At 43.5% G+C, this 26,450-nt stretch overlaps 1 protein-coding gene across 3 annotated transcripts in view; it reads right to left on the bottom strand.

Annotated features, from left to right (window-relative positions):
• The window catches only part of LOC110538663 (acid-sensing ion channel 2), a 460,686-nt gene that overhangs the window by 13,703 nt on the left and 420,533 nt on the right, over window positions 1-26,450 (bottom strand). For all 3 annotated transcript variants that reach the window (XM_090193874.1, XM_021625621.3, XM_036938819.2), the window contains 4 exons: window positions 25,351-25,501; window positions 11,528-11,655; window positions 3,129-3,279; window positions 1,838-1,894 (listed from right to left, as the gene is read on the bottom strand). In XM_090193874.1, coding sequence (XP_090050000.1) covers window positions 1,838-1,894; window positions 3,129-3,279; window positions 11,528-11,655; window positions 25,351-25,501 — 487 coding nt within the window. The remainder of the gene's footprint in view (window positions 1-1,837; window positions 1,895-3,128; window positions 3,280-11,527; window positions 11,656-25,350; window positions 25,502-26,450) is intronic.

Raw genomic sequence — 26,450 nt, 5'->3', positions numbered from 1 at the left:
CCCAGAGGATAAATTCGGGTTCCACTGTATCTTTCTCTGACCTCCTCTAAGAATGAGGAATGAGGAGGGTAGTGGTGCAAGATCTTTTTAAGCAGAATATTAGTGTAACGGCTTTCCTCTTCCTCTTCTGAGGAGTAGCAAGGATCGGACCAATACACCGCGTGGTAAGTGTTCATCTTGGTTTTTTAATAAGAACACTGAACAAAACAATAAACGACAACATGAAACCGAAACAGTTCCGTGTGGAAACAAACACTGACACGGAAAATAAACACCCACGAAACCCAGGTGGGAAAAGGCTACCTAAGTATGATTCTCAATCAGAGACAACTAACGACACCTGCCTCTGAATGAGAACCATACCAGGCCAAATGCATAAACACAACATAGAAAAAAGAACATAGACAACCCACCCAACTCACGCCCTGACCATACTAAAACAAAGACATAACAAAGGAACTAAGGTCAGGACGTGACAGACTTAAAACACTTAAGCCCATGCAACATTAACCAGTTAAAACTGTGCTGTAGCAATGTCGTTTGTGCTGTAGGCTATAGGCCCAATACATTATCACAGCATATTGGCTATGCTTGAATTGCCCTGCCAATTTTGAAATTATATGTATTTTTAAATGGTATATGATCACACTGGTACAGGATCATTTGTTGGATTACTTTTGAGGCACAGCTGAGTGAGTATAATAAGTCTATATGTTTTAACTGGACTGATGGCCAGCATCTGATAGTCAGTCTGAGGGGAGGGAGGGAACAGCGGTGAGGCTGCCTCTCATTCAACTCAACAATACCGTCCCTCCTCTCTCCCTCCCTCAGCTGAGTGAGTATAATATATATATATATATGTTTTAACTGGACTGATGGCCAGCATCTGATAGTCAGTCTGAGGGGAGGGAGGGAACAGCGGTGAGGCTGCCTCTCATTCAACTCAACAATACCGTCCCTCCTCTCTCCCTCCCTCAGCTGATGGAAAAACTCAATTCACACGGCATTATTTCTGCCTCATGCACCAACTCATGTTGTTACTCCTATGACCAGAGAAAGTGAAGTATTCCCAGATATTAAAAAAGACACAAGCCGCTAATAATAACAAGGCAAGTTTATCGGAACACTTTGCTACGCTCATCTATTGCAGATGCAGTGCTGGTTATAGCGTGAGTGGAAGTAGGGAGAATATACATTTTATGGCTCATAAAAATGTTGAACAAAGTGTTGACAGTGCTGGATAGCATCTTAAACATGTAATGTACTTACTCATAAAAACAGGCTTATAGGTGCACTTGATTTGCTCTCTGGGGCCTGCTGGGTAGCTGGAGTTCTACCTTCAGAATCATGAAATGATTAAAAATGGGGACACTTTGCCTTCCCGGAGCTAGGGCTGCTGAATCAACTGTATCTACCGCCAACAGCGAGAAACAAAAAAAAATAGTAACGAAGGCTTTATTGTTGGGTTTTTTACAGAAATGTTTGGTGATCGACTAGGAATGCCTTGGAGGTCGACCAGTTGATCGCGATCAACCGGTTGGTGAGCACTGCTATAGCCTAAATAAATGTATTTTAGGCCACATAAAGAACAGTTATGCATGATTTAATGAAAAAGCAGCAAACAGACACAAACATTTTTTCACATTCTTTAATTAAAGACTCAGAAACAGAAACAGAAACAGGCGAAACAGCTGGCGTCACAGTTTTCCTGCCAAAAAGGCCTACAAAGAAACTTGACGATGTTGAATGCGCGAGGGGGGTCTGTGCGCTGCGTAGTACCTTCAACAAAAAGACATGTAACCGTGTGCGTTTGTGTGCATTCATATCGTGGACTTACCAAGGGCAGGCTCTGCACAGTCTTTGTACTGTTCAGGTGTACAGAATGGAGAATCACCTAGAAGGACAGCAGGAGTACAGAAGGAAGGGGAGGAAAGTTCAGATTCAGCTTTTCTGATCGATATATTTATGAAATGTAGTACCTCTGAATGACTTACGAGTTTGAGAAAAACAAACTGTAAACAGCTCAGATTTCTGTGGAATATGGTTACAAAGCTATCAGTGATTTACTAAAGTTACCGGAGTCTTCAGTAATTTGGGCTAATTAACAGAAAATCTATGGCAATCTATCGTAACTTTGGTCATTTATAGTTGAATAACATAAATCTGTGTCCATATTGTCCATGAGTTTCTAGTAGCTAGACCATATGGGTCAAGAGAAAATAGCCTAATTCATTAAAAAAGCATCTAAACATCTAAGCATTATTTTCAATTAACTCTGTAACTCTTCCAACTATTGACTTTTCTTCACAACTGCCACCAATTTGACACCAAAACATTGACAACAAATACATATTGTATTTTACATAGTAAAATAAATTAAAGTGTGTAAAAAAATGATAAAGGGTATTATGATGAAACTCTCATATTAAACACCATTGGTATTCCCTAAATTGATGGTTTATATTTACGATATTGTTTTACAGCTTTGTCATATTTATTTAGTTTTTGTTGATATTTTAAAATCATATTATTTAATGATGTCATATATTCTGCATGTGACATGACCACACAGAGGGCCATAGATAACACCTGGGATAATCTGGAGTCCCCAAAAGGGCCAATAGATTATTTATGATAGATTACACAAAATCCTTGAAAGACACCAAAATTCTGATAGTTTAGTGGTCAACTGTGAACGTTTCCAGTAACACACCCTCCCTTTGCAACCCTACTGTGGAAGCAGTCAAGGAGACTCGCAACATGCAAAAATCTAGCACACCTAAAGAGAGTGTGAGAGAGAGAAATAGAGCAAGGTGATAGACAAGCCTTGGAGCAGAAAGCTTTAATACACCAACACAAATCTTGACCTTACACCTTACAGCTCTTTGACCTTTTCAAACCCACCACAGACTTTAGATGACTTTATCAACCACAACAACTACTGTAAGTGCTTTATCAAACCTTCCTCACTTTGTTCTATGTCTTCAAATAGTCCTTGATGAAAAAACATGGCCCATAGCCCAAACAATTGTTTTTGTTTTGCCCATGGCCCAGACAATGCTATATTATAAACTCTATCCACATGTTTTGTTTAGTGTGAAAAGGGGAAAGAAAGTGTGTGCTCTTACCGGGCATGTGCACCATCCTGCAGTTACAGTTTTCCACGATGTAGCGTGTCTCACAGTCGATCCTGCAAGCTGTCACACTATAGACCTGGAAGAAGCCAGAGTCTAGGGCCTTGGACTCACACTCTCCCCACGGAGGAGGCAGGTAGGTCAGCTACAACACAGGAGAGACACAGTGGGGGGATTGAGCAGAGAGACAGAGAGTGACAGAGAAAAACACTCAGCTGAAGTCTAAAACTCCCATAGACACATGGGAGATGTCATGGTGTTATTGTGATTTAGAGCCATCAGAGAGAGGTTCCAAAATGCCCTCTAGAACACAGCAGGCTAGATGACAGAGGAACAAAAGGAAGGTCTGGCCAAAAGACTGGGCAGAGTGGGACACATTCACAGATACAGTCTCTCGCTGTGAAAACTCACAACAGCTTCCAAGAACACAAAATCTCCAAATGTTCCCCCCTCTCGCCCCCACCCCACCCCCATGGCTCTGGAGACGGGAACAGCAGATGAGGAGATAGGGACACCAGGAGGAGCTGTGTGAGCGCCCATCTGCCCTGCACGCAGGCGGCCCTCTCCAGCCGTGCCGCTACTCTCCGTTCAGCATCCATCACCCAGCGCCCCCTGCATTGTGGGAGATGCAGTTTCCTCAGCCAAATACCAGTTCTTGGACCAAAATAATCCTTATCCTTCCAGGTCAGATTTGGCTGTGGAATGTCTGTTAGCACAGATAACATTGGAGAAGAATCCCTCCAATCAGAGACTGATACTGTATCCATGCATCCAGATTAGTTTGCTGTTGTTAACTCGAACACAGAATTCCCTCGATATCAGCAAGCGAGACGTTGATTTTCAAATCAAATCAAAGTTTATTTGTCACGTGCGCCGAATACAACAGGTGTAGACCTTACAGTGAAATGCTTACTTACAGTCTCTAACCAACAGTGCAAAAAAGGTGTTATGTGAACAATAGGTAAGTAGAGAAATAAAAACAACAGTAAAAAGACAGGCTATATACAGTAGCGAGGCTATAAATGTAGCGAGGCTACATACAGACACCGGTTAGTCAGGCTGATTGAGGAAGTATGTCCATGTAGATATGGTTAAAGTGACTATGCATATATGATGAACAGAGAGTAGCAGTAGCGTAAAAGAGGGTTTGGCGGGTGATGGGTGGCGGGTGGTGGGACACAATGCAGATAGCCTGGTTAGACAATGTGCGGGAGCACTGGTTTATCGGCCCAATTGAGGTAGTACATACATGAGTGTATAGTTAAAGTGACTATTCATATATGATAAACAGAGTAGCAGCAGCATAAAAGAGGGGTTGGGGGAGCACACAATACAAATAGTCCGGGTAGCCATTTGATTACCTGTTCAAGAGTCTTATGGCCTGGGGGTAAAAACTGTTGAGAAGCCTTTTTGTCCTAGACTTGGCACTCCGGTACCGCTTGCCATGCGGTAGTAGAGAGAACAGTCTATGACTGGGGTGGCTGGGGTCTTTGACCATTTTTTGGGCCTTCCTCTGACACCGCCTGGTGTAGAGGTCCTGGATGGCAGGCAGCTTAACCACAGTGATGTACTGGGCCGTACACAATACCATCTGTAGTGCCTTGCGGTCAGAGGCCGAGCAAATGCCGTACCAGGCAGTGATGCTCTCGATGTTGCAGCTGTAAACCTTTTGAGGATCTCAGGACCCATCAGGACCCATGCCAAATCTTTTTAGTTTCCTGAAGGGGAATAGGCTTTGTCTGGTGTGTTTGGACTATTCTAGTTTGTTGTTGATGTGGACACCGAGGAACTTCAAGAAGCTCTCAACCTGCTCCACTACAGCTCGATTGAAACACGACTAATGAAGCCAACAAATCAAAACATTTCAAACTAGCCCTGGCCTCACTCATATACTGTAGGTCTGGCCACGCTCCTGTAGGTCTCCATTCACAATTAAAAAGTATTCCCTAAAGGCCAGCTGTTCATCACTTCTAGGAAGATAGACTTTCCCAGCACTGTCAATTTCATTAAGATGAGAGGCAGGTGCTCCTCAGCAGCAGTCAGTCCATCACCTTTCCCATCACCTTCATACCTCTGCTAATCTTTCCTCTTGTCCTAATTGGAGTGGCTGATGTACAACACTATTATCCTGCTGTAATCAAATATCAAATCATCAGAGTAGATAGGTGTCGTCACCCACTATGGGGTGATCTGATGACCTGATTAAATACACTCCAATGACAGCCAGGACCCTCTCTGCCCCTCCCTACACATTATTCATCAATGACCACACACTCTGCCATTGGGATGCACGTCAGCAAAGCATATTAGAAACTAATCAACAGTTGAATCAACAAGGGGCATAATTAAAGTTGTCGCCTCTAGATTTGGAATTAGGCTTTGGGAGCTCTACATGGATTTGCTAACTTTGGGGATTTTGTTGAAAATCGGAGCTGTGAGTCTGGAGTTTTATTAACGAACCAGTACAGTATAGTATATCAGTTCATCCCTCTCCCGTGGACACTAGGTTGCCAAGACCAAAAATACGTTACTGAGACCCATCCAGAAGACACAGGAGGGAGAGAGGCTCAGGCTCTTTAATAGAACAGTAATTTACAGACATGGGAATGCCCTTGTGACTTCTGTGGAAAGCATAGCAAAGAACACTTTAATATTTAAAACTCCCCAACACTTAAAATACTGAGAAAATACAGAGGATTATTAAAGAACACAGGCAATCTAGTGTGTGTGTGTGTGTGTGTGTGTGTGTGTGTCTGTGTTCATGCATTATTAAGTGCCTATAGTGGCTGTGTTCTTTGGCTTCTGTGCACTTATTTATTTTTTGATGAAGTGGCTTTAATCTGGAAGTAATAATACGAGTTCATTTGAGTGCATGACTTCAGCTCCGCCTCACAATTGAGCTGTCTGGTTGGATCTGATTACAATCGCACACCAATGACCACAGGCAGCCATTGTACTTTTACAAAGTTCCCACAGTACTGCTAATCATTAAGACATATCGGCTATATTCAGCCTGATTATAAGCATGGTCATTACATGGCGTCTCACAAGATGTCCTCGGGCTGGCTCAGTCAGGAACTAAATTTGTGCCACGCTGCAGGAACACAACAAGGGCCAAGCCACAGTAGGAAGTCTGGGGAATCTTTGAATTCAAAGTGCAAAGTGGAGTTAATTAGCTGGTGTCTAAATTGACTGTGTTTCCCACTGTGCTGGTGCAATAGGGAGGATGAAGGATGATGATGTTGTGCCAGTCAGTCACACAGAGCCAGTCACAGACAGAGCTGAGACTGCTGGGAGCTCTACGGCCCATGGGGCCTGCCTGGCCACACCATGATTGGAGGCCTCCAGAGTCCCCTGTCTGTCTGTCTGTCTGTCTGCCTGCCTGCCTGCCTGTCTGTCTGCCTGCCTGCCTGCCTGTCTGTCTGTCTGCCTGCCTGCCTGCCTGCCTGCCTGCCTGCCTGCCTGTCTGTCTGTCTGTCTGTCTGTCTGTCTGTCTGTCTGTCTGTCTGCCTGTCTGTCTGTCTGTCTGTCTGTCTGCCTGCCTGCCTGTCTGTCTGTCTGTCTGCCTGTCTGTCTGTCTGTCTGCATGCCTGCCTGCCTGTCTGTCTGTCTGTCTGTCTGTCTGTCTGTCTGTCTGTCTGTCTGTCTGTCTGTCTGTCTGCCTGTCTGCCTGTCTGTCTGTCTGTCTGTCTGCCTGCCTGCCTGCCTGTCTGTCTGCCTGCCTGCCTGCCTGCCTGCCTGCCTGTCTGTCTGTCTGTCTGTCTGCCTGCCTGTCTGCCTGCCTGCCTGTCTGTCTGCCGCTGTACAGTAGATCTTCTCTGTATGCTTATCGCTGGCAGACTTCTTCTTTCTTTTTCCTCCTCTAATCTTTTTCAGGATGTGAGTTGTTTCTGGAAATGACTGAACATGTTTTGGATCTTCCTTCTTCATGCCCTTTTTTAAATGATGGGAGTTATACAATTTATTATACATTTATTGTACAGTTTCTTCTTTATATGTACAGTGCCTTCAGAAAGTATTCATACCCCTTGACTTATTTCTGATTTTGTTGTGTTACAGCCTGAATTCAAAATGGATTCAATAGATTTTTTTCTCCCACTCATCTACACACAATACACCATAGTGACAAAATGAAATCGTTTTTTGACATCTTTGTAAACGTATTGAAAATTGGATGCATAAATATAAATTTACATAAGTATTCACACCCCTCAGTCAATACTTTGTAGAAGCACCTTTGGCAGCGATTACAGCTGTGAGTCTTTCTGGGTAAATCTATAAGAGCTTTCCACACCTCAATTGTGGAACATTTCTCCACTATTCTTTTAAAAATTCTCCAAGCTCTGTCATTTTGGTTGTTGATCATAGAGACAACTATTTTCAGGTCTTTCCATAGATTTTCAAGCAGATTTAAGTCAAAACTGTAAAACTCATCAGATTATTTAGGCATACCATAACAAAGGGGTTAAGTACTTATTGACTCGACATTTCAGCTTTTAATTTTCAATTAATTTGTACAAATTTCAAAAAACATTTAGGTATTGTGTGTAGGCCAGTGACACAAAATCTCAATATGAATCCATTTTAAATTCAGGCTGTAACACAACAAAATGTGGAAAAAGTCAAGGGGTGGGAATACTTTCTAAAGGTACTGTCTAGGTTTTCTGCTTTATCAGTCCATGGTTGTGGACTACAGGAAAAGGAGGACCGAGCAAGCCCCCATTCTAATCAACTGGGCTGTAGTGGAGCAGGTTGAGAGCTTCAAGTTCCTTGGCGATCACATCACTAACAAACTAACTTGGTCCAAGAACACCAAGACAGTCATGAAGAGGGCACGACAAAACCTATTCCCCCTCAGGAGATTGAAAATATTTGGCATGGGTCCTCAGATCCTCATAAGGTTTTACAGGTGCACCATCGAGAGCATCCTGACTGGTTGCATCACTGCCTGGTATGGCAACTGCTCGGCCTCCGACCGCAAGGCACTACAGAGGGTAGTGCGTACGGCTCAGTACATCACCGGGGCCAAGCTTCCTGCCATCCAGGACCTCTATACCAGGCGGCGTCAGAGGAAGGCCCTAAAAATTGTCAAAGACTCCAGCCACCCTAGTCATAGACTGTTCTCTCTGCTACCGCACGCGCAAGCGGTACCGGAACGCCAAGTCTAGGTCCAAGAGGTTTCTAAACAGCTTCTATCCCCAAGCCATAAGACAGCTAATCACATGGCTACCCAGACTATTTGTATTGCACCCCCCCCTCTTCTACGCTGCTGCTACTCTCTGTTATTATCTGTGCATAGTCACTTTAATAACACTACCAACATGTACATATTACCTCAATTACCTCGACACCGGTGCCCCCGCATATTGACTCTGTACCGGTACCCAGGTTATTTACTGCTGCTCTTTAATTATTTGTTATTCTTATCTCTTACTTTTTTTGTAGGTATTTTCTTAAAACTGCTATGTTGGTTAGGATTGTAGGTAAGCATTTCACTGTAAGGTCTACACCGGTTGTATTCGGCGCATGTGACAAATAAAATGTGATTTTGATTTGATTGGATTTTAATTGCAGAACAGGCATCTCATGTAAATGCTGGAGACATAAGCCGTTTGAAGTATGAGGACAAATAGATGAATCGTGACAGGAATCTGTCAGCTAAGACAAGGGCAATCCAGCCAACTCCCTGGCAACTTAGATAAAAACATCTCCAGGGTCAGAGAAGGAGAGTGGGAGAGAGAAGACGGGAGAGAGAGAGACAGAGAGAAAGACAGAGTGATAAAGAAAGATACTCCCAGTCAGGGAGTGGACAGAGATAAGAGGTCAGACCTAGGGATGTTGTGGTGACCGCATTAGCGCCACACCGGTGGTCACGAGTCATGAAGGCAGTCAAATTCCACGGTAATTAGGCTTCTCCAAGCTCTGATGCTGCTGATGGTCATTAGTAGCCTACAAAACTTACTAACTGCCTGGTACTCAGCACTCTATTGTCCCTCTAATCACTCTGACATCAATGCAAATGTGATCGAAAATCTAATCAAACACTTCATGAGAGCCCATGAGATCATGTTGCTCAACCTTTCTATAGGCTATGCAATTGCACGAGAAAATAGGGTGATGGCCTCGATTAAAAAGAGGAGGATCTCATCAGCTTTCTATAGGATAGGCCTACTATATTTACTTCTCAACTTTCCTAATATTAAGCACATTGATTATCTTTACAACAGGAGTATAGCCTACCAGGCTGTCATGAAAATGAACCACAGGAAAAGCGGTTTCGAGAGAGAGAAGTGCATGATATTGGTCCATTCTAAATCAAAACAAATGTCACACATACACACTACCAGTCAAAAGTTTTACAACACCTACTCATTCAAGGGTTTTTCTTTATTTTGACTATTTTCTATATTGTAGAATAATATTGAAGACATCAAGACTATGAAATAACACATTTGGAATCATGTTGTAACCAAAAAAGTGTAAAGCAAAATCAAAATATATTTGGTATTTGAGATTCTTCAAATAGCCACCCTTTGCCTTGCTGACAGATTTGCACACTCTTGGCATTCTCTCAACCAGATTTATGAGGTAGTCACCTGGAATGCCTTCTTAAAAGTTAATTTGTGGAATGTCTTTCCTTCTTAATGCATTTGAGCCAATCAGTTGTGTTGTGACAAGGTAGGGGGGTATACAGAAGATAGCCCTATTTGGTAAAAGACCAAGGCCTTATTATGGCGCGAACAGCTCAAATAAGCAAAGAGAAACGACAGTCCATCATTACTTTAAGACATGAAGGTCAGTCAATGCGGAACATTTCAAGAACTTTTAAAGTTTCTTCAAGTGCAGTCGCAAAAACCATCAAGCGCTATGATGAAACTGGCTCTCATGGGGACCGCCACAGGAATGGAAGACCCAGAGTTACCTCTGCTAAAGAGGATAAGTTCATTAGAGTAATAATGGACAGCCTCAGAAAATACAGAAAATACAAATAAATGCTTCACAGAGTTCAAGTAACAGACACATCTCAACATCAACTGTTCAGAGGAGACTGTGTGAATCAGGCCTTCATCCATGAATTGCAGCAAAGAAACCACGACTAAAGGACACCGATAATTAGAAGAGACTTGCTTGGGCCAAGAAACATGAGCAATGGTCATTAGACTGGTGGAAATTTGTCCTTTGGCCTGATGAGTCAAAATTGGAAAGGTTTGGTTCCAACCGCCGTGTCTTTGTGGGTGAAAGGATGATCTCTGCATGTGTATTTCCCACCGTAAAACATGGAGGAGGAGGTGTTATGGTGTGGGGGTGCTTTGCTGGTGGCACTGTCTGTGATTTATTTAGAATTCAAGGCACACTTAACCAGCATGGCTACCACAGCATTCTGCAGCGATACGCGATCCCATCTGGTTTGGGCTTAGTGGGACTATCATTTGTTTTTCAACAGGACAATGACCCAACACACCGGCTGTGTAAGGGCTATTTTACCAAGAAGGAGAGTGATGGAGTGCTGCATCAGATGACCTGGGGTCCACAATCCCCCGACCTCAACCCTATTAAGATGGTTTGGGATGAGTCGAACCGCAGATTGAAGGAAAAGCAGCCAACATCATATGTGGGAACTCCTTCAAGACTGTTGGAAAAGCATTCCAGGTGAAGCTGGTTGAGAGAATGCCAAGAGTGTGCAAAGCTGTCATCAAGGCAAAGGGTGGCTAATTGAAGAATCTCAAATATTAAATATATTTTGATATGTTTAACACTTTTTTGGTTACTATGTAATTACATATGTGTTATTTCATAGTTTTGATGTCTTCACTATTATTCTACAATGTAGAAAATAGTAAAAATAAAGAAAAACCCTTGAATGAGTAGGTGTTGTAAAACTTTTGACCGGTAGTGTATTATTTAGTATATGTAAAGACAAGATTAAATCAAGAATAGTCTGATGGGTGAAAATATTAGCCTATCACTTGTGAATTATATACTATCACTTGTGAATGATGCCCAGTGTAAGGCAAGAGAAAATGCCATTTTTAGCTACATTAAAAAAATCCTAGTCACACACCTTGTGTAGCCTAGCCCATAGGCCTTTATGTTTTGATAAGGTTTGTATCACAACTGGCATCCATGTATTGTAATCTTCCTGCCTCAACTGTATATGTACACACACACACACACACACACACACACACACACACACACACACACACACTCACACACACCCCCACACACTTGAATAGAACGTTCTTTATCAGAAGTGCACGTTTTTAATCTCGGAGAGATAAGCTCCAGTCAGGAGGAGGTTGAAATTGAAATCTAAAAGTGAAAAGTATCAGGAAGATTGAAGCAGACCTATTCAGTGTGTACAGTAATAACTTAGGTCAAAGGGCACCTACCCTCTGCTCCTGAGTGGCAACAAAGGTCTGAAAGCCCGGGGCAACGCCAAAGCCCAGCTCGTGGACGAACGGGGGCTCTGCCTGGCTGTGGATCTGCACCCGCACTCCCGCCTCAAACGCTGTCTCCTCTGTGGGGGAAAACATAGACACACACAGGGAGATTAATAGTTACTATCTCTCACACACACACACACACACACACACACACACACACACACACACACACACACACACACACACACACACACACACACACACACACACACACACACACACAAAAGACTTAAAAGTACCCAATATACACACACTTACTTGAACAAAGTCAAAGACAGTGACATTCCTTTATGAATCACCTTTAGTAGATGAATGGTGAGCCTGTGAATGAGAGCCATATGCTTCCCTGCCTGCCTTCTTCCTCTATATGGATAACATGCGCTCAGTGGAAAGACAGCCCATTTGCCTCGGCTCAACATCAAATAGAGGAGCACTGGCTGTCTCTTAACTAAACACATGAAAGAGCTGTTACCCAGCCAGTCACACACATGCACAAGCGCACACACATACTGTGGCAACCCGGGGGCCATCAGGGAGCTTCAAAGGCAGGATCAGGACCTTGGTCAGCTCCAGAGGGCTAGCGAGATCAAGTCAGCACCATGGACAGCTCTACAGGCACCAAATGAGGCTGATGATTCAACACCAATATTACCCAGTCCAGGCAACCAATTGGCACCTGGAATTGGTCCCACCTGTCCCTCGTTATCCCAAATGAGTATAAGTAGAGGTGCAGTCACTCGGGCAGACAGCCTAGTCCTCAGAAGAACCGGAGTGAGTATGATAAGCACCTTGATTCAGTGACAAAGATACTAGGCAATGTTTGACTCATCTTTCTCGCTCTCTTTCTGTTCTCTGTCCCGAAGGATGATTACCTAATCCCGGGTAGCACACCACCCGGCACAAGTAGAAAGGATTGAAACCCCGGACTCATCGCTCTCTCTCTATTTTGTTTTGTTCATTGACACAGGCGGTCCGAGGAGCCGCCATGACGGACATAGTGGCCCACCAGTTACCTGAGAGGCTTTTCAGTTGTATTTCTCCCCTCCCCATTTTCCCCCACTTTTATGAAAGAACTACCTTGTTTAAAGCACCACAAATTGGTCTCCCGCTGTCTTACTTTGTGAGTTTCACCTCTGACTCCCCTGGGCTGCCACAATGCACGCACACACACAGTGACACTTACAAGGACACAGGCAGGAAGACATTCGCCAAAGCATAGAGACCCTCTTCCAGACACACATCATCCAGACACGCACACAAATTCCCCACAGGCAGACGTGCTAACACACTCACACATGCACGGGCACACACACACACACATTCACACAAACACGCCGAGAGTTTGGAGGAAAATAGGCTATATTCAAATCAATAACTTTCTCTCCGCAGTCTTCTCATCCGGCAGCTATGTTGCTGTGCATTCAATCAAGCCGCCCATCCTCCTCCATGTTTGACAGGCAGCAGCTTCAATCAGGCTGCTGGACTGGAACAATGAAAGCAGTGAAAGACTGAGCAGAGGGAGCACGGCACCCAGGGTTTGCCAGCTTCTTTAAAGTGACAGAGAACACAAAGCCCACCACGGCATCACCCAGCAGCCATCCATCACACAGCTACCTGCACTCAGAAAGGAAACGCACCGTGACGTCTGGGATGGGGACGGGGTAATGTGTGGAACAGGAAATCAAACAGGTGCTGTGTGTGTGTGGCTGCCTTGTAGGACAGGAAGCAAGTCCCAGTACTGAATCACCAAAGCAGCATGTCTTGTGTCTGTTCTGGGTGGAGACATATGACGGTTCACATTTTCTTATTCTACTCTACCTGTGAAATAATGTAGTAACCACATCAACGTTTATTGGTTGCGTAGACAGATTTGCAGGTGCAGAAAAATACTTCTGTTTCTAGCTCCAACAGTACAGTAATATCTAGCAATACAATAACAATACACACATAATCCAAAAAGTGAATACAATTAAATCAAATTAATATCCATACTGCCTATATAAATATATAAGCAGGGGTCATATATATATTTATAATTGGTGTGTATAGACAGTAGAGGTCGACCGATTATGATTTTTCAATGTCGATTCCGATACCGGTTATTGGCGGACCAAAAAAAAAAGCCGATACCGATTAATCTGATGATTCAAAAAAAAAAAAAAAAAAATATTGTATTAGTAATAATGACAATTACAACAATACTGAATGAACACTTATTTTAACTTAATATAATACATCAATAAAATCTATTTAGTCTCAAAGAAATAATGAAACATGTTCAATTTGGTTTAAATAATGCAAAAAGTAAGTGTTGGAGAAGAAAGTAAAAGTGCAATATGTGCCATGTTAGAAAGCTAATGTTTAAGTTCCTTGCTCAGAACTCAGAAAGCTGGTGGTTTCTTTTAACATGAGTCTTCAATATTCACAGGTAAGAAGTTTTAGGTTGTAGTTATTATAGGAATTATAGGACTATTTCTCTCTATACCATTTGTATTTCATTAACCTTTGACTGTTGGATGTTCTTATAGGCACTTTAGTATTGCCAGTGTAGCAGTATAGCTTCCATCCCTCTCCTCGCTCTTACCTGGACTCGAACCAGGAACACATCGACAACAGCCACCCTCAAAGCAGCGTTACCCATGCAGAGCAAGGGGAACAGCTACTCCAAGTCTCAGAGCGAGTGACGTTTGAAACGCTATTAGCGCGCACCCTGCTAACTAGCTATCCATTTCACATTGGTTACACCAGCCTAATTTCGGGAGTTGATAGGCTTGAAGTCATAAACAGCGCAATGCTTGAAGCATTGCGAAGAGCTGCTGCCAAACACACTAAAGTGCTGTTTGAATGAACGCTTACGAGCCTGCTGGTGACTACCATCGCTCAGTCAGACTGCTCTATCAAATCATAGACTTAATTATAACATAATAACACACAGAAATACGAGCCCTAGGTCATTAATATGGTCGAATCCGGAAACTCTCATTTCGAAAACAAAACATTTATTCTTTCAGTGAAATACGGAACCGTTCCGTATTTTATCTAAATATTGCTGTTACATTGCACAACCTTCAATGTAATGTCATAATTACGTAAAATTCTGGCAAATTGGTTTGCAATGAGCCAGGCGGCCGAAACTGTTGCATATACCCTGACTCTGCGTGCAATGAACGCAAGAGAAGTGACACAATTTCACCTGGTTAATATTGCCTGCTAACCTGGATATATTTTAACAAAATATGCAGGTTTAAAAATATATACTTCTGTGCATTATTTTAAGAAAGGTATTGATGTTTATGGTTAGGTACACGTTGGAGCAACGACAGTCCTTTTTCACGAATGCGCACCCCATCGATTATATGCAACGCAGGACACACTAGATAAACTAGTAATATCACACACAAAACTAGTGATTATGATTGATTGTCTTTTATAAGATACGTTTAATGCTAGCTAGCAACTTGTTATGGCTGCGGTCCCTGTACAGGGATCAACATCAGGGGAAATTTCAGATTATAAAATATAAAACATTCATTACCTTTGACGAGCTTCTTTGTTGGCACTCCAATATGTCCCATAAACATCACAATTGGGTCTTTTTTTCACTTAAATCCGTCCATGTATACCCAAAATGTCCATTTATGAAGCCCGTCTGATCCAGGAAAAAACAGCTTTCCAAAACGCAACGTCATTTTTTTAAATTAAAAAAGTTGCCTATAAACTTTGACAAAACACTTCAAACTACTTTTGTAATCCAACTTTAGGTATTAGTAAACGTTAATAATCGATCAAATTGATCACGGGGCGATCTGTATTCAATAGCAGCAAGTCTTGCAATCATGGTCCATATTCTCTCTTTCATAACTTCCCCCGGTGTACTCGATGACAGGAAGTGCCTATTTCTCCAAGGATTAACTTCAACCCAATTCCCAACACTGGCGACATCGTGTGGAAGCTGTAGGAACTGTAAACTGGGCCCTATCTATTTTCCCTTGCCATAGACAATACAGAGACTGGCGGAGGGATATTTTTTTTTTTTTTTTTGTGAACAGTTTTCCTTGGGGTTTTGCCTGCTACACACGTTCTGTTATAGTCACAGACATGATTTAACCAGTTTTAGAAACTTCAGAATGTTTTCTATCCACACATACTAATCACATGCATATACTATATTCCTGGCATGAGTAGCAGGACGTTGAAATTTTGCGCGATTTTTAACAAAAAGCTGAAAAAATTCACATGCTCCATAAGAGGTTTTAACTTGGCTTCTTATTGCATTCGCGTAACAGGCAGGCTCCTCGTGAGGCAGGTGGTTAGAGCATTGGACTAGTTGAATCCCTGAGCTGACAAGGTAAAAATCTGTTGTTCTGCCCCTGAACAAGGCAGTTAACCCACCGTTCCTAGGCCGTCATTGAAAATAAGAATGTGTTCTTAACTGTAATTTTTTGTTGTAATTTTTTTATTTTAAAGAAATCGGCATTATCAGCATCCAAAAATACAGATTTCCAATTGTTATGAAAACTTGAAATCGGCCCTAATTAATCGTCCATTCCGATTAATCGGTCGACCTCTAATAGACAGTATGGACAGTATATGAATAGAATAAAATAGAATAGGTGTTATATAGGATGAGCCTTGACTAGAATACAGTATATACATATGAATTGGGTAAAACAGTATGTTAACATTATTAAAGTGACCAATGTTCAATGACTATGTACATTGGGGAGCATTCTCTGAGGTTCAGGGCAGAGTGCCGGGTGGTACTCTGGGACTAGTGACTGTGTCTAAGGTTCAGGGCAGGGTACTGGGTGGAGGTAACAGTCTGAGGGCCTGGCGATAGAAGCTGTTTTTCAGTCTCTTGTGCCAGCTTTGATGCACCTGTACTGCCTCCGCCTTCTAGATGGTAGCGGAGTGAACAGGCCATGGTTTGGGGTGCTGAGGTCCTTGATGATCTTCTTGGCCTTCCTGTGACACCGGGTGTTGTAGATGTCATGGAGGTCAGACAGTGTGACCGCACCACCCTCTGGAGTGCACTGTGGTTGTGGGCGGTGCAGCTGCCGTACCAGGAGGTGATACAGTCCAACAGAATACTCTCGATGGTGCATCTGTAGAAGTCTGTAAGGGTCTTAAGGGCCAAGTTGAATTTCTTTAGCCTCCTGAGGTTGAAGAGGTGCTGTTGCGCCTTCTTCACCACACTGTCGCTGTGGAGGGATCATTTCAGGTCCTCAGTGATGTGCACGCTGAGGAACTTGAAGCTTTTGACCCTCTCCACTGCGGCCCCGTCGATGTAGATGGGGGCGTGTTGGATGGATGGGTAATCATGGTGGTGTCATGTACATTATGAGGAAAATGTATATTCTTTTTGAAATACTAATTTAGATGGGAGAGAACGGAGGGCATGGATTATATGAGCATCAACACACACTGCTATGTGAGTTTACTGTACAGTCCATCACGAACACAACAAATCACCATCACCAGATTTGATCTGAATGAGATGGACAGATAGAAAGTGTGATTGAAATAATCATCATCAGTACCGCCATCATCATTTTTATCACCATCGTTTCCACAGGTAATGTATTTGAGTGGGACTTCCGAAATAAATGACTATGGTATTTAATTTGCCTTCCTTTCAGGGCGTGTCAGCTGTGATTCCATCTCCGGCTGAAATGAGAAATCACGGAGCAGAGGGGAATAAGAGAATCAGTCGTTGCAGAGGAAGAAAACGGGCTGAGAGTATGTGAGAAAGAGAGAGAGAGAAAGACCGAGATAGTGTGTATGTGTCCACGAATGTGTGTATGAAATCAAATAAGAACAGTCACATCTAATCTTGTGTGGGCCCCTGCTGCCAGGGTTCACGTCTCCCACATAGCCCGGGGTCAACCTTGTTTCTGCTATTCCATCACAGACATTACATTCCCTCCCTCCCGCCACCCCTCACACACCTCCCTCCCTCCACACCTCACACACCTCCCTCCCTCCACCTCTCACACACCTCCCTCCCTCCACCCCTCACACACCTCCCTCCCTCCACCCCTCACACACCTCCCTCCCTCCCGCCATCCTTCACACACCTCCCACACAGCCAGAGGATTTGCCAATTGCCATACACCACAGCTGTGGACCCCCACCACACTACCCAGCCAATCTGCCATGTTGTAGCCTATCTGATCCAGCCACCTGTGTTTGATCAGGCAGCAAGTTTAACACTACACTGCCCTCCTTCTAGAAATACGCCTGCTGTTCCATGTTGCATTTGATGAGTAACATTGTTCATTTGGACATTCATGTAAACAGGGGTGTTTCATGGTCAAGTTTCCACACACACGCACAAGTCAATGTGTATTATCACCAAATAACACTAAAAAGGCATCGGAGGAGTATTTTCCACTCCAGTGTGGATCATACCCGCTGTCTGACCTGTTGTTAAAAAAACAACCTCATGTTGTGTTCGGGAGGCCTCACAGCACCATGAGTCTGTTGAGAAGCCTGAGAGTGCTGAATTAATAAGACAGAGCAGAGAGAGAAGGGTCCTTAGAACTACAACATGTGTTAGGTTCTGTTTGAAGTTCCACTCTCCTCTTTTTTCTAACATGGTGGATATCTGAGATGATGATGGCAGGTTGTTAGAGGGAGAGAGGATACGGAGAGAGAGAGAAAGAGAGCGGGGAGAGGGGTATTACTGCCGAGGATCCTCTGAACACCAAAGGTAATGATTCAAGTTCATTAGCTGTGAATCCAATTAAGTTTGGCGGCATTCTGAAGGGAAAATCTAAATAACTCAATGGAGAATCAGAATCTAAACAACTCAATGGAGAATCAGAATCTAAACAACTCAATGGAGAATCAGAATTTAAACAACTCAATGGGGAATCAGAATCTAAACAACCCAAAGGAGATTCAGAATCTAAACAACTCAATGGAGAATCAGAATCTAAACAACTCAATGGGGAATCAGAATCTAAACAACTCAATGGAGATTCAGAATCTAAACAACTCAATAGGGAATCAGAATCTAAACAACTCAATAGGGAATCAGAATCTGAACAACTCAATGAGGAATCAGAGTCTAAACAACTCAATGGAGAATCAGAATCAAATCGAAGAGACAGAGAGAGAAAGGGAAAACAGAGGGAGGACAGAAGGAGAAAGATATAGCAGCACGAGGGAATGGGGAGAAAGAACATGGAGCGAGAAAGGGATGGAGCGTTATAGAGAGAGAAAGAGGTGGAGAAATTTGTCCTGGCTTGTCTGTGAAAAGATGAGAGAGAAATCAAAGTCAAGGACTTCTCTTTCATGGTTACAAATGAAGGACGTAGCTAATCTATGCTCTCCGACAGTATCCAACGCTTCAGATGGGAGTCAGGATGGAGTCATGAGAGTGTGTGTATCAATGTTAACTCAATCACTATGAGGCTGTATACGATCACATACACTGAGTGTACAGAGCATTAGGAACACCTTCCTAATATTGAGTTGCACCCACTTTTGCCCTCAGAACAGCCTCAGTCTGTCAGGGCATAGACTCTACAAGGTGTCGAAAGCTTTCCACAGGGATGCTGGCCCACGTTGACTCCAAGGCTTCCCACAGTTGTGTCAAGTTGGCTGGATGTCCTTTGGGTGGTGGACCATTCTTGATACACACGGGAAACTGTTCAGCATGAAAAACCCAGCAGAGCTGTATTTCTTGACACACTCAAACCGGTCCGCCTGGCACCTCAAACCGGTCCGCCTGGCACCTCAAACCGGTCCGCCTGGCACCTCAAACCGGTCCGCCTGGCACCTCAAACCGGTGCGCCTGGCACCTCAAACCGGTCCGCCTGGCCCTGGCACCTCAAACCGGTCCGCCTGGCACCTCAAACCGGTCCGCCTGGCACCTCAAACCGGTCCGCCTGGCACCTACTACCATAACCCGTTCTAAGGCACCTAAATATGTTGTCTGGCCCATTCACCCTCTGAAAGGTCCTCATACACAATACATATCTCAATTATCTCAAGTCTTAAAAATCCTTCTTTAACCGGTCTCCTCCCCTTCATCTACACTGATTGAAGTGGATTTAACCAGTGACTTCAATAAGGGATCATAGCTTTCACCTGGATTCACGTGGTCAGTTTATATCATGGAAAGAGCAATATTCTGTACACTCTCTATGCGTGGGAATACTTTGGAACAGATTTGGTAGTGGTGGGATGCTGGAAATAGCTGAGCCAATTGAAGTAGGTGACAGGGAGGAAGTGAACATTCACTTTCATTGTTTTAAAGGTGAGACAATGAGCTGCCTGGGGATACTCTATAGTATCCCTCAGAACAATTTCAACTTAATACTGTTATATAAGAAAAACCTTCACCTAAGATCTACCTGGCTACATTCATAGCACATTATGAATTATAAAGGCTAGTGTTTCCCTTTGTTTAGTAATTATAAACAACCCATCTTAATGCTTTGATGCTTAGATAGCTCGACATGACTCCTGGTACAGTTGAGGTCGGACATTTACATACACCTTAGCCAAATACATTTAAACTCAGTTTTTCACAATTCCTGACATTTAACCCAAGTAAAAATTCCGTCTTAGGTCAGTTAGGATCACCACTTTATTTTAAGAAATGTCAGAATAATAGTAGAGAGAATGATTTATATCAGCTTTTATTTCTTTCATCACATTCCCAGTGTGTCAGAAGTTTACATACACTCAATTAGTATTTGGTAGCATTGCCTTTAAATTGTTTGACTTGGGACAAACGTCTCAGGTAGCCTTCCACAAGCATCCCACAATAAGTTGGGTGAATTTTGGCCCATTCCTCCTGACAGAGATGGTGTAACTGAGTCAGGTTTGTAGGCCTCCTTGCTCACACACACTTTTTCAGTTCTGCCCACTGTCATGACATTGCCCTCTTTGGGTACAGCGAGCACTATTCCCCCTCCCCCTGCACCATCCCCCTCTCTCTGTCTTTCCTACATCCAGGCTGCTGCGACCTCAGGTCGTAAATTCCTGGAGGAGAATCCTGCCTCATGGCCAGACAGTATAGAGAGAGAGTGAGTTTTCATAGAGAGAACAAAGGAATTTCATCCAGCTCACAGAAGTTGACAACCGAACAATATTCAGGTACTAAAACCTAAACAAGAAACAGGTGTAACCAATAAGACAAAACCAACAGAAAAGGGAAAAGGGATCGGTGGCAGCTAGTAGACCGGTGACGACGACCGCCGAGCGCCGCTCGAACAGGAAGAGGAGCCACCTTCGGTGGGACTCGTGACAACAGGCTATGGAATAAATGGCGCATTTTCAGCTTCCAGGAATTGTGTACAGATCCTTGCAACATGGGGCTGTGCATTATCATGCTGAAACATGTGATGATGGCGGCGGATGAATGGCACAATGGGCCTCAGGATCTCCTCACAGTATCTCTGTGCATTCAATCCATCGATAAAATGCAATTGTGTTCATTGTCTGTAGCTTATGCCTGCCCATAACATAACCCCACTGCCACCATGATGCACTCTGTTCACAACGTTGACATCAGTAACCTGCTTACCCACACAACGCCATGTACCGGGCAGATGGCAGACGTCTGCCATCTGCCCGGTATAGTTGAAACCGGGATTCATCCGTGAAGAGAACACTTCTCCAGTGTGCTAGTGGCCATCGAAGGTGAGCATTTACCACTGAAGTCAGTTACAATGCCAAACTGCAGTCAGGTCAAGACCCTGGTTAGGATGACAAGCAGGCAGATAAGCTTCCCTGAGACGGTTTCTGACAGTTTTTGCAGAATGTCTTCGGTTGTGCAAACCCACAGTTTCATCAGCAGTCTGGGTGGCTGGTCTCAGGTGATCCCGCTGGTGAAGAAGCCGGATGTAGAGGTCCTGGGCTGGCATGGTTACACAGGGTCTGCAGTTGTGAGGCTGGTTGGACATCAGTGGTATTGTGTTGAGTGACAAAACTGCACATTTTAGAGTGGCCTTTTATTGTCCCCTGTACAAGGTGCACCTGTGCAATGATCGTGCTGTTTAATCAGCTTCTTGATATGCCACACCTGTCAGGAGGATAGATTATCTTGGCAAAGGAGAAATGCCCACTAACAGGGATGTAAATAAATCCTCCACATACAACACCCTTTCAGCCAGGAACATTCTGTTAAAGGTCCCCAAAGCACACACATCCATAGGTCGCTTGTCTTTTCAGTTCGCTGCAGCTAGCGACTGGAACAAGCTGCAACAAACACTCAAACTGGACCGTTTTATCTCCATCTCTTCATTCTAAGACTCAATCATGCACACTCTTACTGACAGTTGTGGCTGCTTTGTGTGATGTATTGTTGTCTCTACCTTCTTGCCCTTTGTGCTGTTGTCTGTGCCCAATAATGTTTGTACCGTGTTTTGTGCTGCTCCATATTGTGCTGCTGCCATGTTGTGTTGCTACCATGTTGTTTTCATGTTGTGTTGCTACCATGTTGTTTTCATGTTGTGTTGCTACCATGCTGTTTTCATGTTGTGTTGCTACCAAAGGTCTCTCTTTATGTAGTGGCTCCCGAGTGGTGCAGTGGTCTAAGGCACTTAATTGCAGTGCTTGAGGCATCACTACAGACACCCTGGTTTGAATCCAGGCTGTACCACAACCGGCTGTGATTGGGAGTCCCATTAGGGCGGTGCACAATTGGCCCAGCGTTGTCCGGGTTTGGCCGGTGTAGGCCGTTATTGTAAATAAGAATTTGTTCTTAACTGACTTGCCTAGTTAAATGAAATGTATAAAAATCAATAGTTTTGTGATGTGTGTTTTGTTCTATATTTTTATTTTATATTTTTAATCCCAGCCCCCGTCCCCGCAGGAGGTTGTCATCATTGTAAATAACAATTTGTTCTTAACTGTGTTCAAATAAGAATTTGTTCTTAAAGGTAAAGGTAAAAATAAATGTTGCGTTTATATATATATATATATATATATATATATTGTTTTTTGTTGAATTTTACCCCTTTTTCTCCCCAATTTCCTGGTATCCAATTGTTAGTAGCTACTATCTAAGCTAAGTGTTTAACTCCTCACTCCTGCAAAAATTCAGTAGTTAACCCAACGGCAGAATGAGATAACAAGTCTTCAGATCAAGAGAAGAGTGAGAAAACTCGCCTGGCTCTTCCACTTTCTAATCTGAACTTCAGTTGACCTCTCTTGCAGACAGGGACAATCCATACAACATCCCACACAAACACGGCCAAGATCGCATTGTGTTCGATAGGGACTTAAGAAAGTACAGCGAAAAAAGGAATACATTGATTGGAAACAACAGAGGAAGCCTGTTAATACTGTGAAAGGTGGTTGTAGTAAGTGTTGATACTGTATTATGCACCCTGGGCAAAACCTTAGGTCGAAATCAATAGCAGCTATGTGCATACTTTCCATATGTTACGTGTTCCTGTCTGAGGACAGTGAACAATAACAAAGTGTGTGGTATTGGAGAAGCCAGAGGTCAAGTGCAATGGCTGAGTCCCAAACGGCACCCGATTCCCTTTATCGTGCACTACTTTTGAGCAGGGCCCAAAGTAGTGTACTGTACAGGGAATAGGGTGCCATTTGGGGTGAAGCCAATGAGTTTCATCAGACACACAGTGGAGAAGTGGAGCTGGAGGTTAGCACTGCGCCTGCAGCAAATCTCTCTTTAAATTCACATGAAAGTTATTCAAATGTTTGTAAAAGTAAATGGTTGGAGAAAATGACTTTGATGAGGTCCTAATCACTTGACAAGTCGTCATTGAATTCTTCTTGACAACCCTGAAAATATTTAAGATGCACTTGAGAGATCAGCCCCTCGAAGACAGCTAATGCATGAGAGGAAATGAGACAATCTGAAGCTCTCATTATTTCTTCCACCGAGCAATCCAATGCCAATGTGAGTTGCAGTGTATCTAGGCAACTGCATATCTATTTCTAAAACACCGCACACACCTACGCTGGTGATCAAATTAAGATAGCACATCTGTAGTTAAGTGTAATAGCAAACGGGTTGGGTTGTGTACGTTAATGACTAATAAAGTGATTGCTGTCATAATTTAAAAAAATCTATCTAGTCTAATTAATATAAATGAAAAAGACAAGAATGACTTTACACTACAGATGTAGGATCTTCATTTGATCACTCTTTTGTTGCACAGTAGGAAATGTAAACGTTTAGTATATTCAATGTTTAAAAAGGCTTCTAAAGTTTGTAATTTCCACTTTAAAATGTCAGACTTGATTTGCCCTTACAAAAAAATGTATCAACCCCCACAAAGAAGTCAATTAATTATAATCCACATAATAGTTTGCTTTTTCTGTTGCTGCAAGATCATTTTCCTGCTGTAGAAAACTGGCTCAAATTAAGATCCTACATCTGCACTGTGCTCCTGTTGATGCTCCTCCAATCTAGATGAAGAACACGGCCCAGTTTTTTTTTAATTATCTGGAATTTGATCTATCGGATAGGATTAAATGCATAGAAATATAATTAATTGAACAGACAAATCATTGACTTGAATGGGGCCAATTTTATTCATTCCATTTCTATGCATTTAAAAGAAAATCTAGATCTAGAAAAATCTAGATCGATAACTTTTTAAAAACTGGGCCCAGGAAACTGTGGATTTTGACTACCCCTAGCTGACAGTAAAATACCCAGGAACCAAAAATACAAGAGTTCCCTTCTTCAGATCAATAAACATCCCATGCCAAATGTCAACACCCCCTCTTCCTCCATGGTTCTATCCTGATACTGTCCACTTCCTATGAACTAAAAAATAACTCCTGTGAGTCCAGACATGACAGTATGGCAGCAAAACAAGCTGCCTCTCTAGCCTCTAAAGCTCCCAGGACACAGTTAGCCACAAACCTGACCATGGAGACGATGCAGCTCTGATTGACTGCAGGCATTTGCCAGGCAGACAGAGAGGAGAGGGTGAGAGGAGGGTGGAGAGAGAGAAGAGGGTGAGAGGAGGGGTGGAGAGAAATAGGGAGGGAGAAAAATAATAGAAAGGCTGAGGTAGGAGCCCTGTTCCGTGTGTCCAGTGTGTCTAATATGTCCGGTATGTCCGGTTTGTCAGGTGTGCCCGGTGTGTCCGGTGCCTCTGCTTAGGAGCCAATGGTCTTGATTTAAGTCTCTAAAGGCACTGAGGCCCTGCTTCTCTGAGGTGGAAGTAGTGAGGAGGAAGCTGTGAGGAGGAAGTTATGAGCCCCCTGTTATCTGCTGACAGGACTGAGCCAGCTGGTTGTGTGCTAATTAATCCGTACAGGCACAGAGGGATAAACAAGGGCACCATCCAGGGCCCTCCATCCCAGTAGGAGACTCTACAAAGAGGTCTACACTCTCACTGTGCTGCTAGGTGCCCCTCTGTATAGCGACTTAGCCTCTGCCTTATAACAACAGACTTAAACACACCAGTGATGGGAAGGGACAGCTGAGGAGAAGCCTATGTGTCCCACTGCTAATCTTAGAAGAACATGTGGAGAATTGATCGGGGGAAATAAACAGCATGATACATGTTCTATATATGGATAATAAATATAGTCTATCTGCTAGAGGGCCCATGACTTGGCTTGATGCTGTGCTTCAACAACTCCCCTGTCTTCACTTCCACGCAGGTTGAGACGTGAGCAAGGCTTTCAATGAGGCTCATATAACCTATATATAACCTTGGGGGACACCAGTCATCAACTCCACACAGTCAGATTGAACACCCTCTACATGGATACATTGTGACTTGGATGGAGAGGGTCAGGTATGGTGTAGTTGGGCCTACCTGTGTCGCCCCACACAGGTAGGTACTCGTCCTGCTGGATGTCCAGCATAATCTCCAGGCCGTTCCCCGTCCCTCCCTTCATGGTGGTCCGCAGCGTCTTCCCCTCCTCCGCTGCGTTGAACATGTAACACTTCCCATACCTGGTGAACACCTGCAGAGAGAGAGAGAGAGAGAGAGAGAGAGAGAGAGAGAGAGAGAGAGAGAGAGAGAGAGAGAGAGAGAGAGAGAGAGAGAGAGAGAGAGAGAGAGAGAGAGAGAGAGAGAGAGAGAGAGAGAGAGAGAGAGAGAGAGAGAGAGAGAGAGAGAGAGAGAGAGAGAGAGAGAGAGAGAGAGAGAGAGAGAGAGAGAGAGAGAGAGAGAGAGAGAGAGAGAGAGAGAGAGAGAGAGAGATTAGTACTGAACTTGTTATGCACACAGGCTGGTGGGCATCAGGAGGTGGACTGATACATTAACTACTCATAAACTGGTACCATGACATTCCATAAGGCGGTTTAGGGAAGAACTGTCCTTATAGCCTTCTAAATACATTAAGGAATCAGCAGGCTGAACTAGATATGATAATGATTGTAACACCCTACAGGCAAATTCAAATGACAACAACAGAGCCGGTAACAAAAGTAAAGTATTAAGGATTCATGTGGAGACGAGGAACACAAAATGTTGATTTGTCCCTTGTTTGCCCTTGATAGAAATCCATGATCAATCCCAATGGCACACAACAACCTTCTAACACATTCTCCTATGATTACCAAAAATTGGAAGAGGCACCTTGTGCCTTTTAAAAATGTGTTTACGAGCATACACTTTACGGCACGGCAATGGGCCACATTGGAGACAAATCCTATCATTTCAGTGTAATGGAGCATGTGGCTGTTGTTCCCTCTCCCTTCAAGTGGCTGGATGAGCAGAAGCATTACAGGCTGTGGAGCCCTCACTCTCTGTAGAACAGCTAATAACAGGCTTTCTGCAGCTCCACTCTGCTCCGGTCAGGTGGAGAAAGCACTTTTCAGCTCCTATATTGGGTAAAGTAGGGCCAGATTAGGCCTTAAAGGAAAATAGTGGCAGAGAATTGAAAAAAGCATGGGCACTTTATCTTGTAA

Source organism: Oncorhynchus mykiss, chromosome 12, assembly GCF_057628025.1.
Source record: "Oncorhynchus mykiss isolate SJ-2025 chromosome 12, ASM5762802v1, whole genome shotgun sequence".
Classification (NCBI taxonomy): domain Eukaryota; kingdom Metazoa; phylum Chordata; class Actinopteri; order Salmoniformes; family Salmonidae; genus Oncorhynchus; species Oncorhynchus mykiss.
The sequence above is the reverse complement of the archived record's forward strand: the minus strand, read 5'-3'. Positions and strand labels throughout refer to the sequence as shown.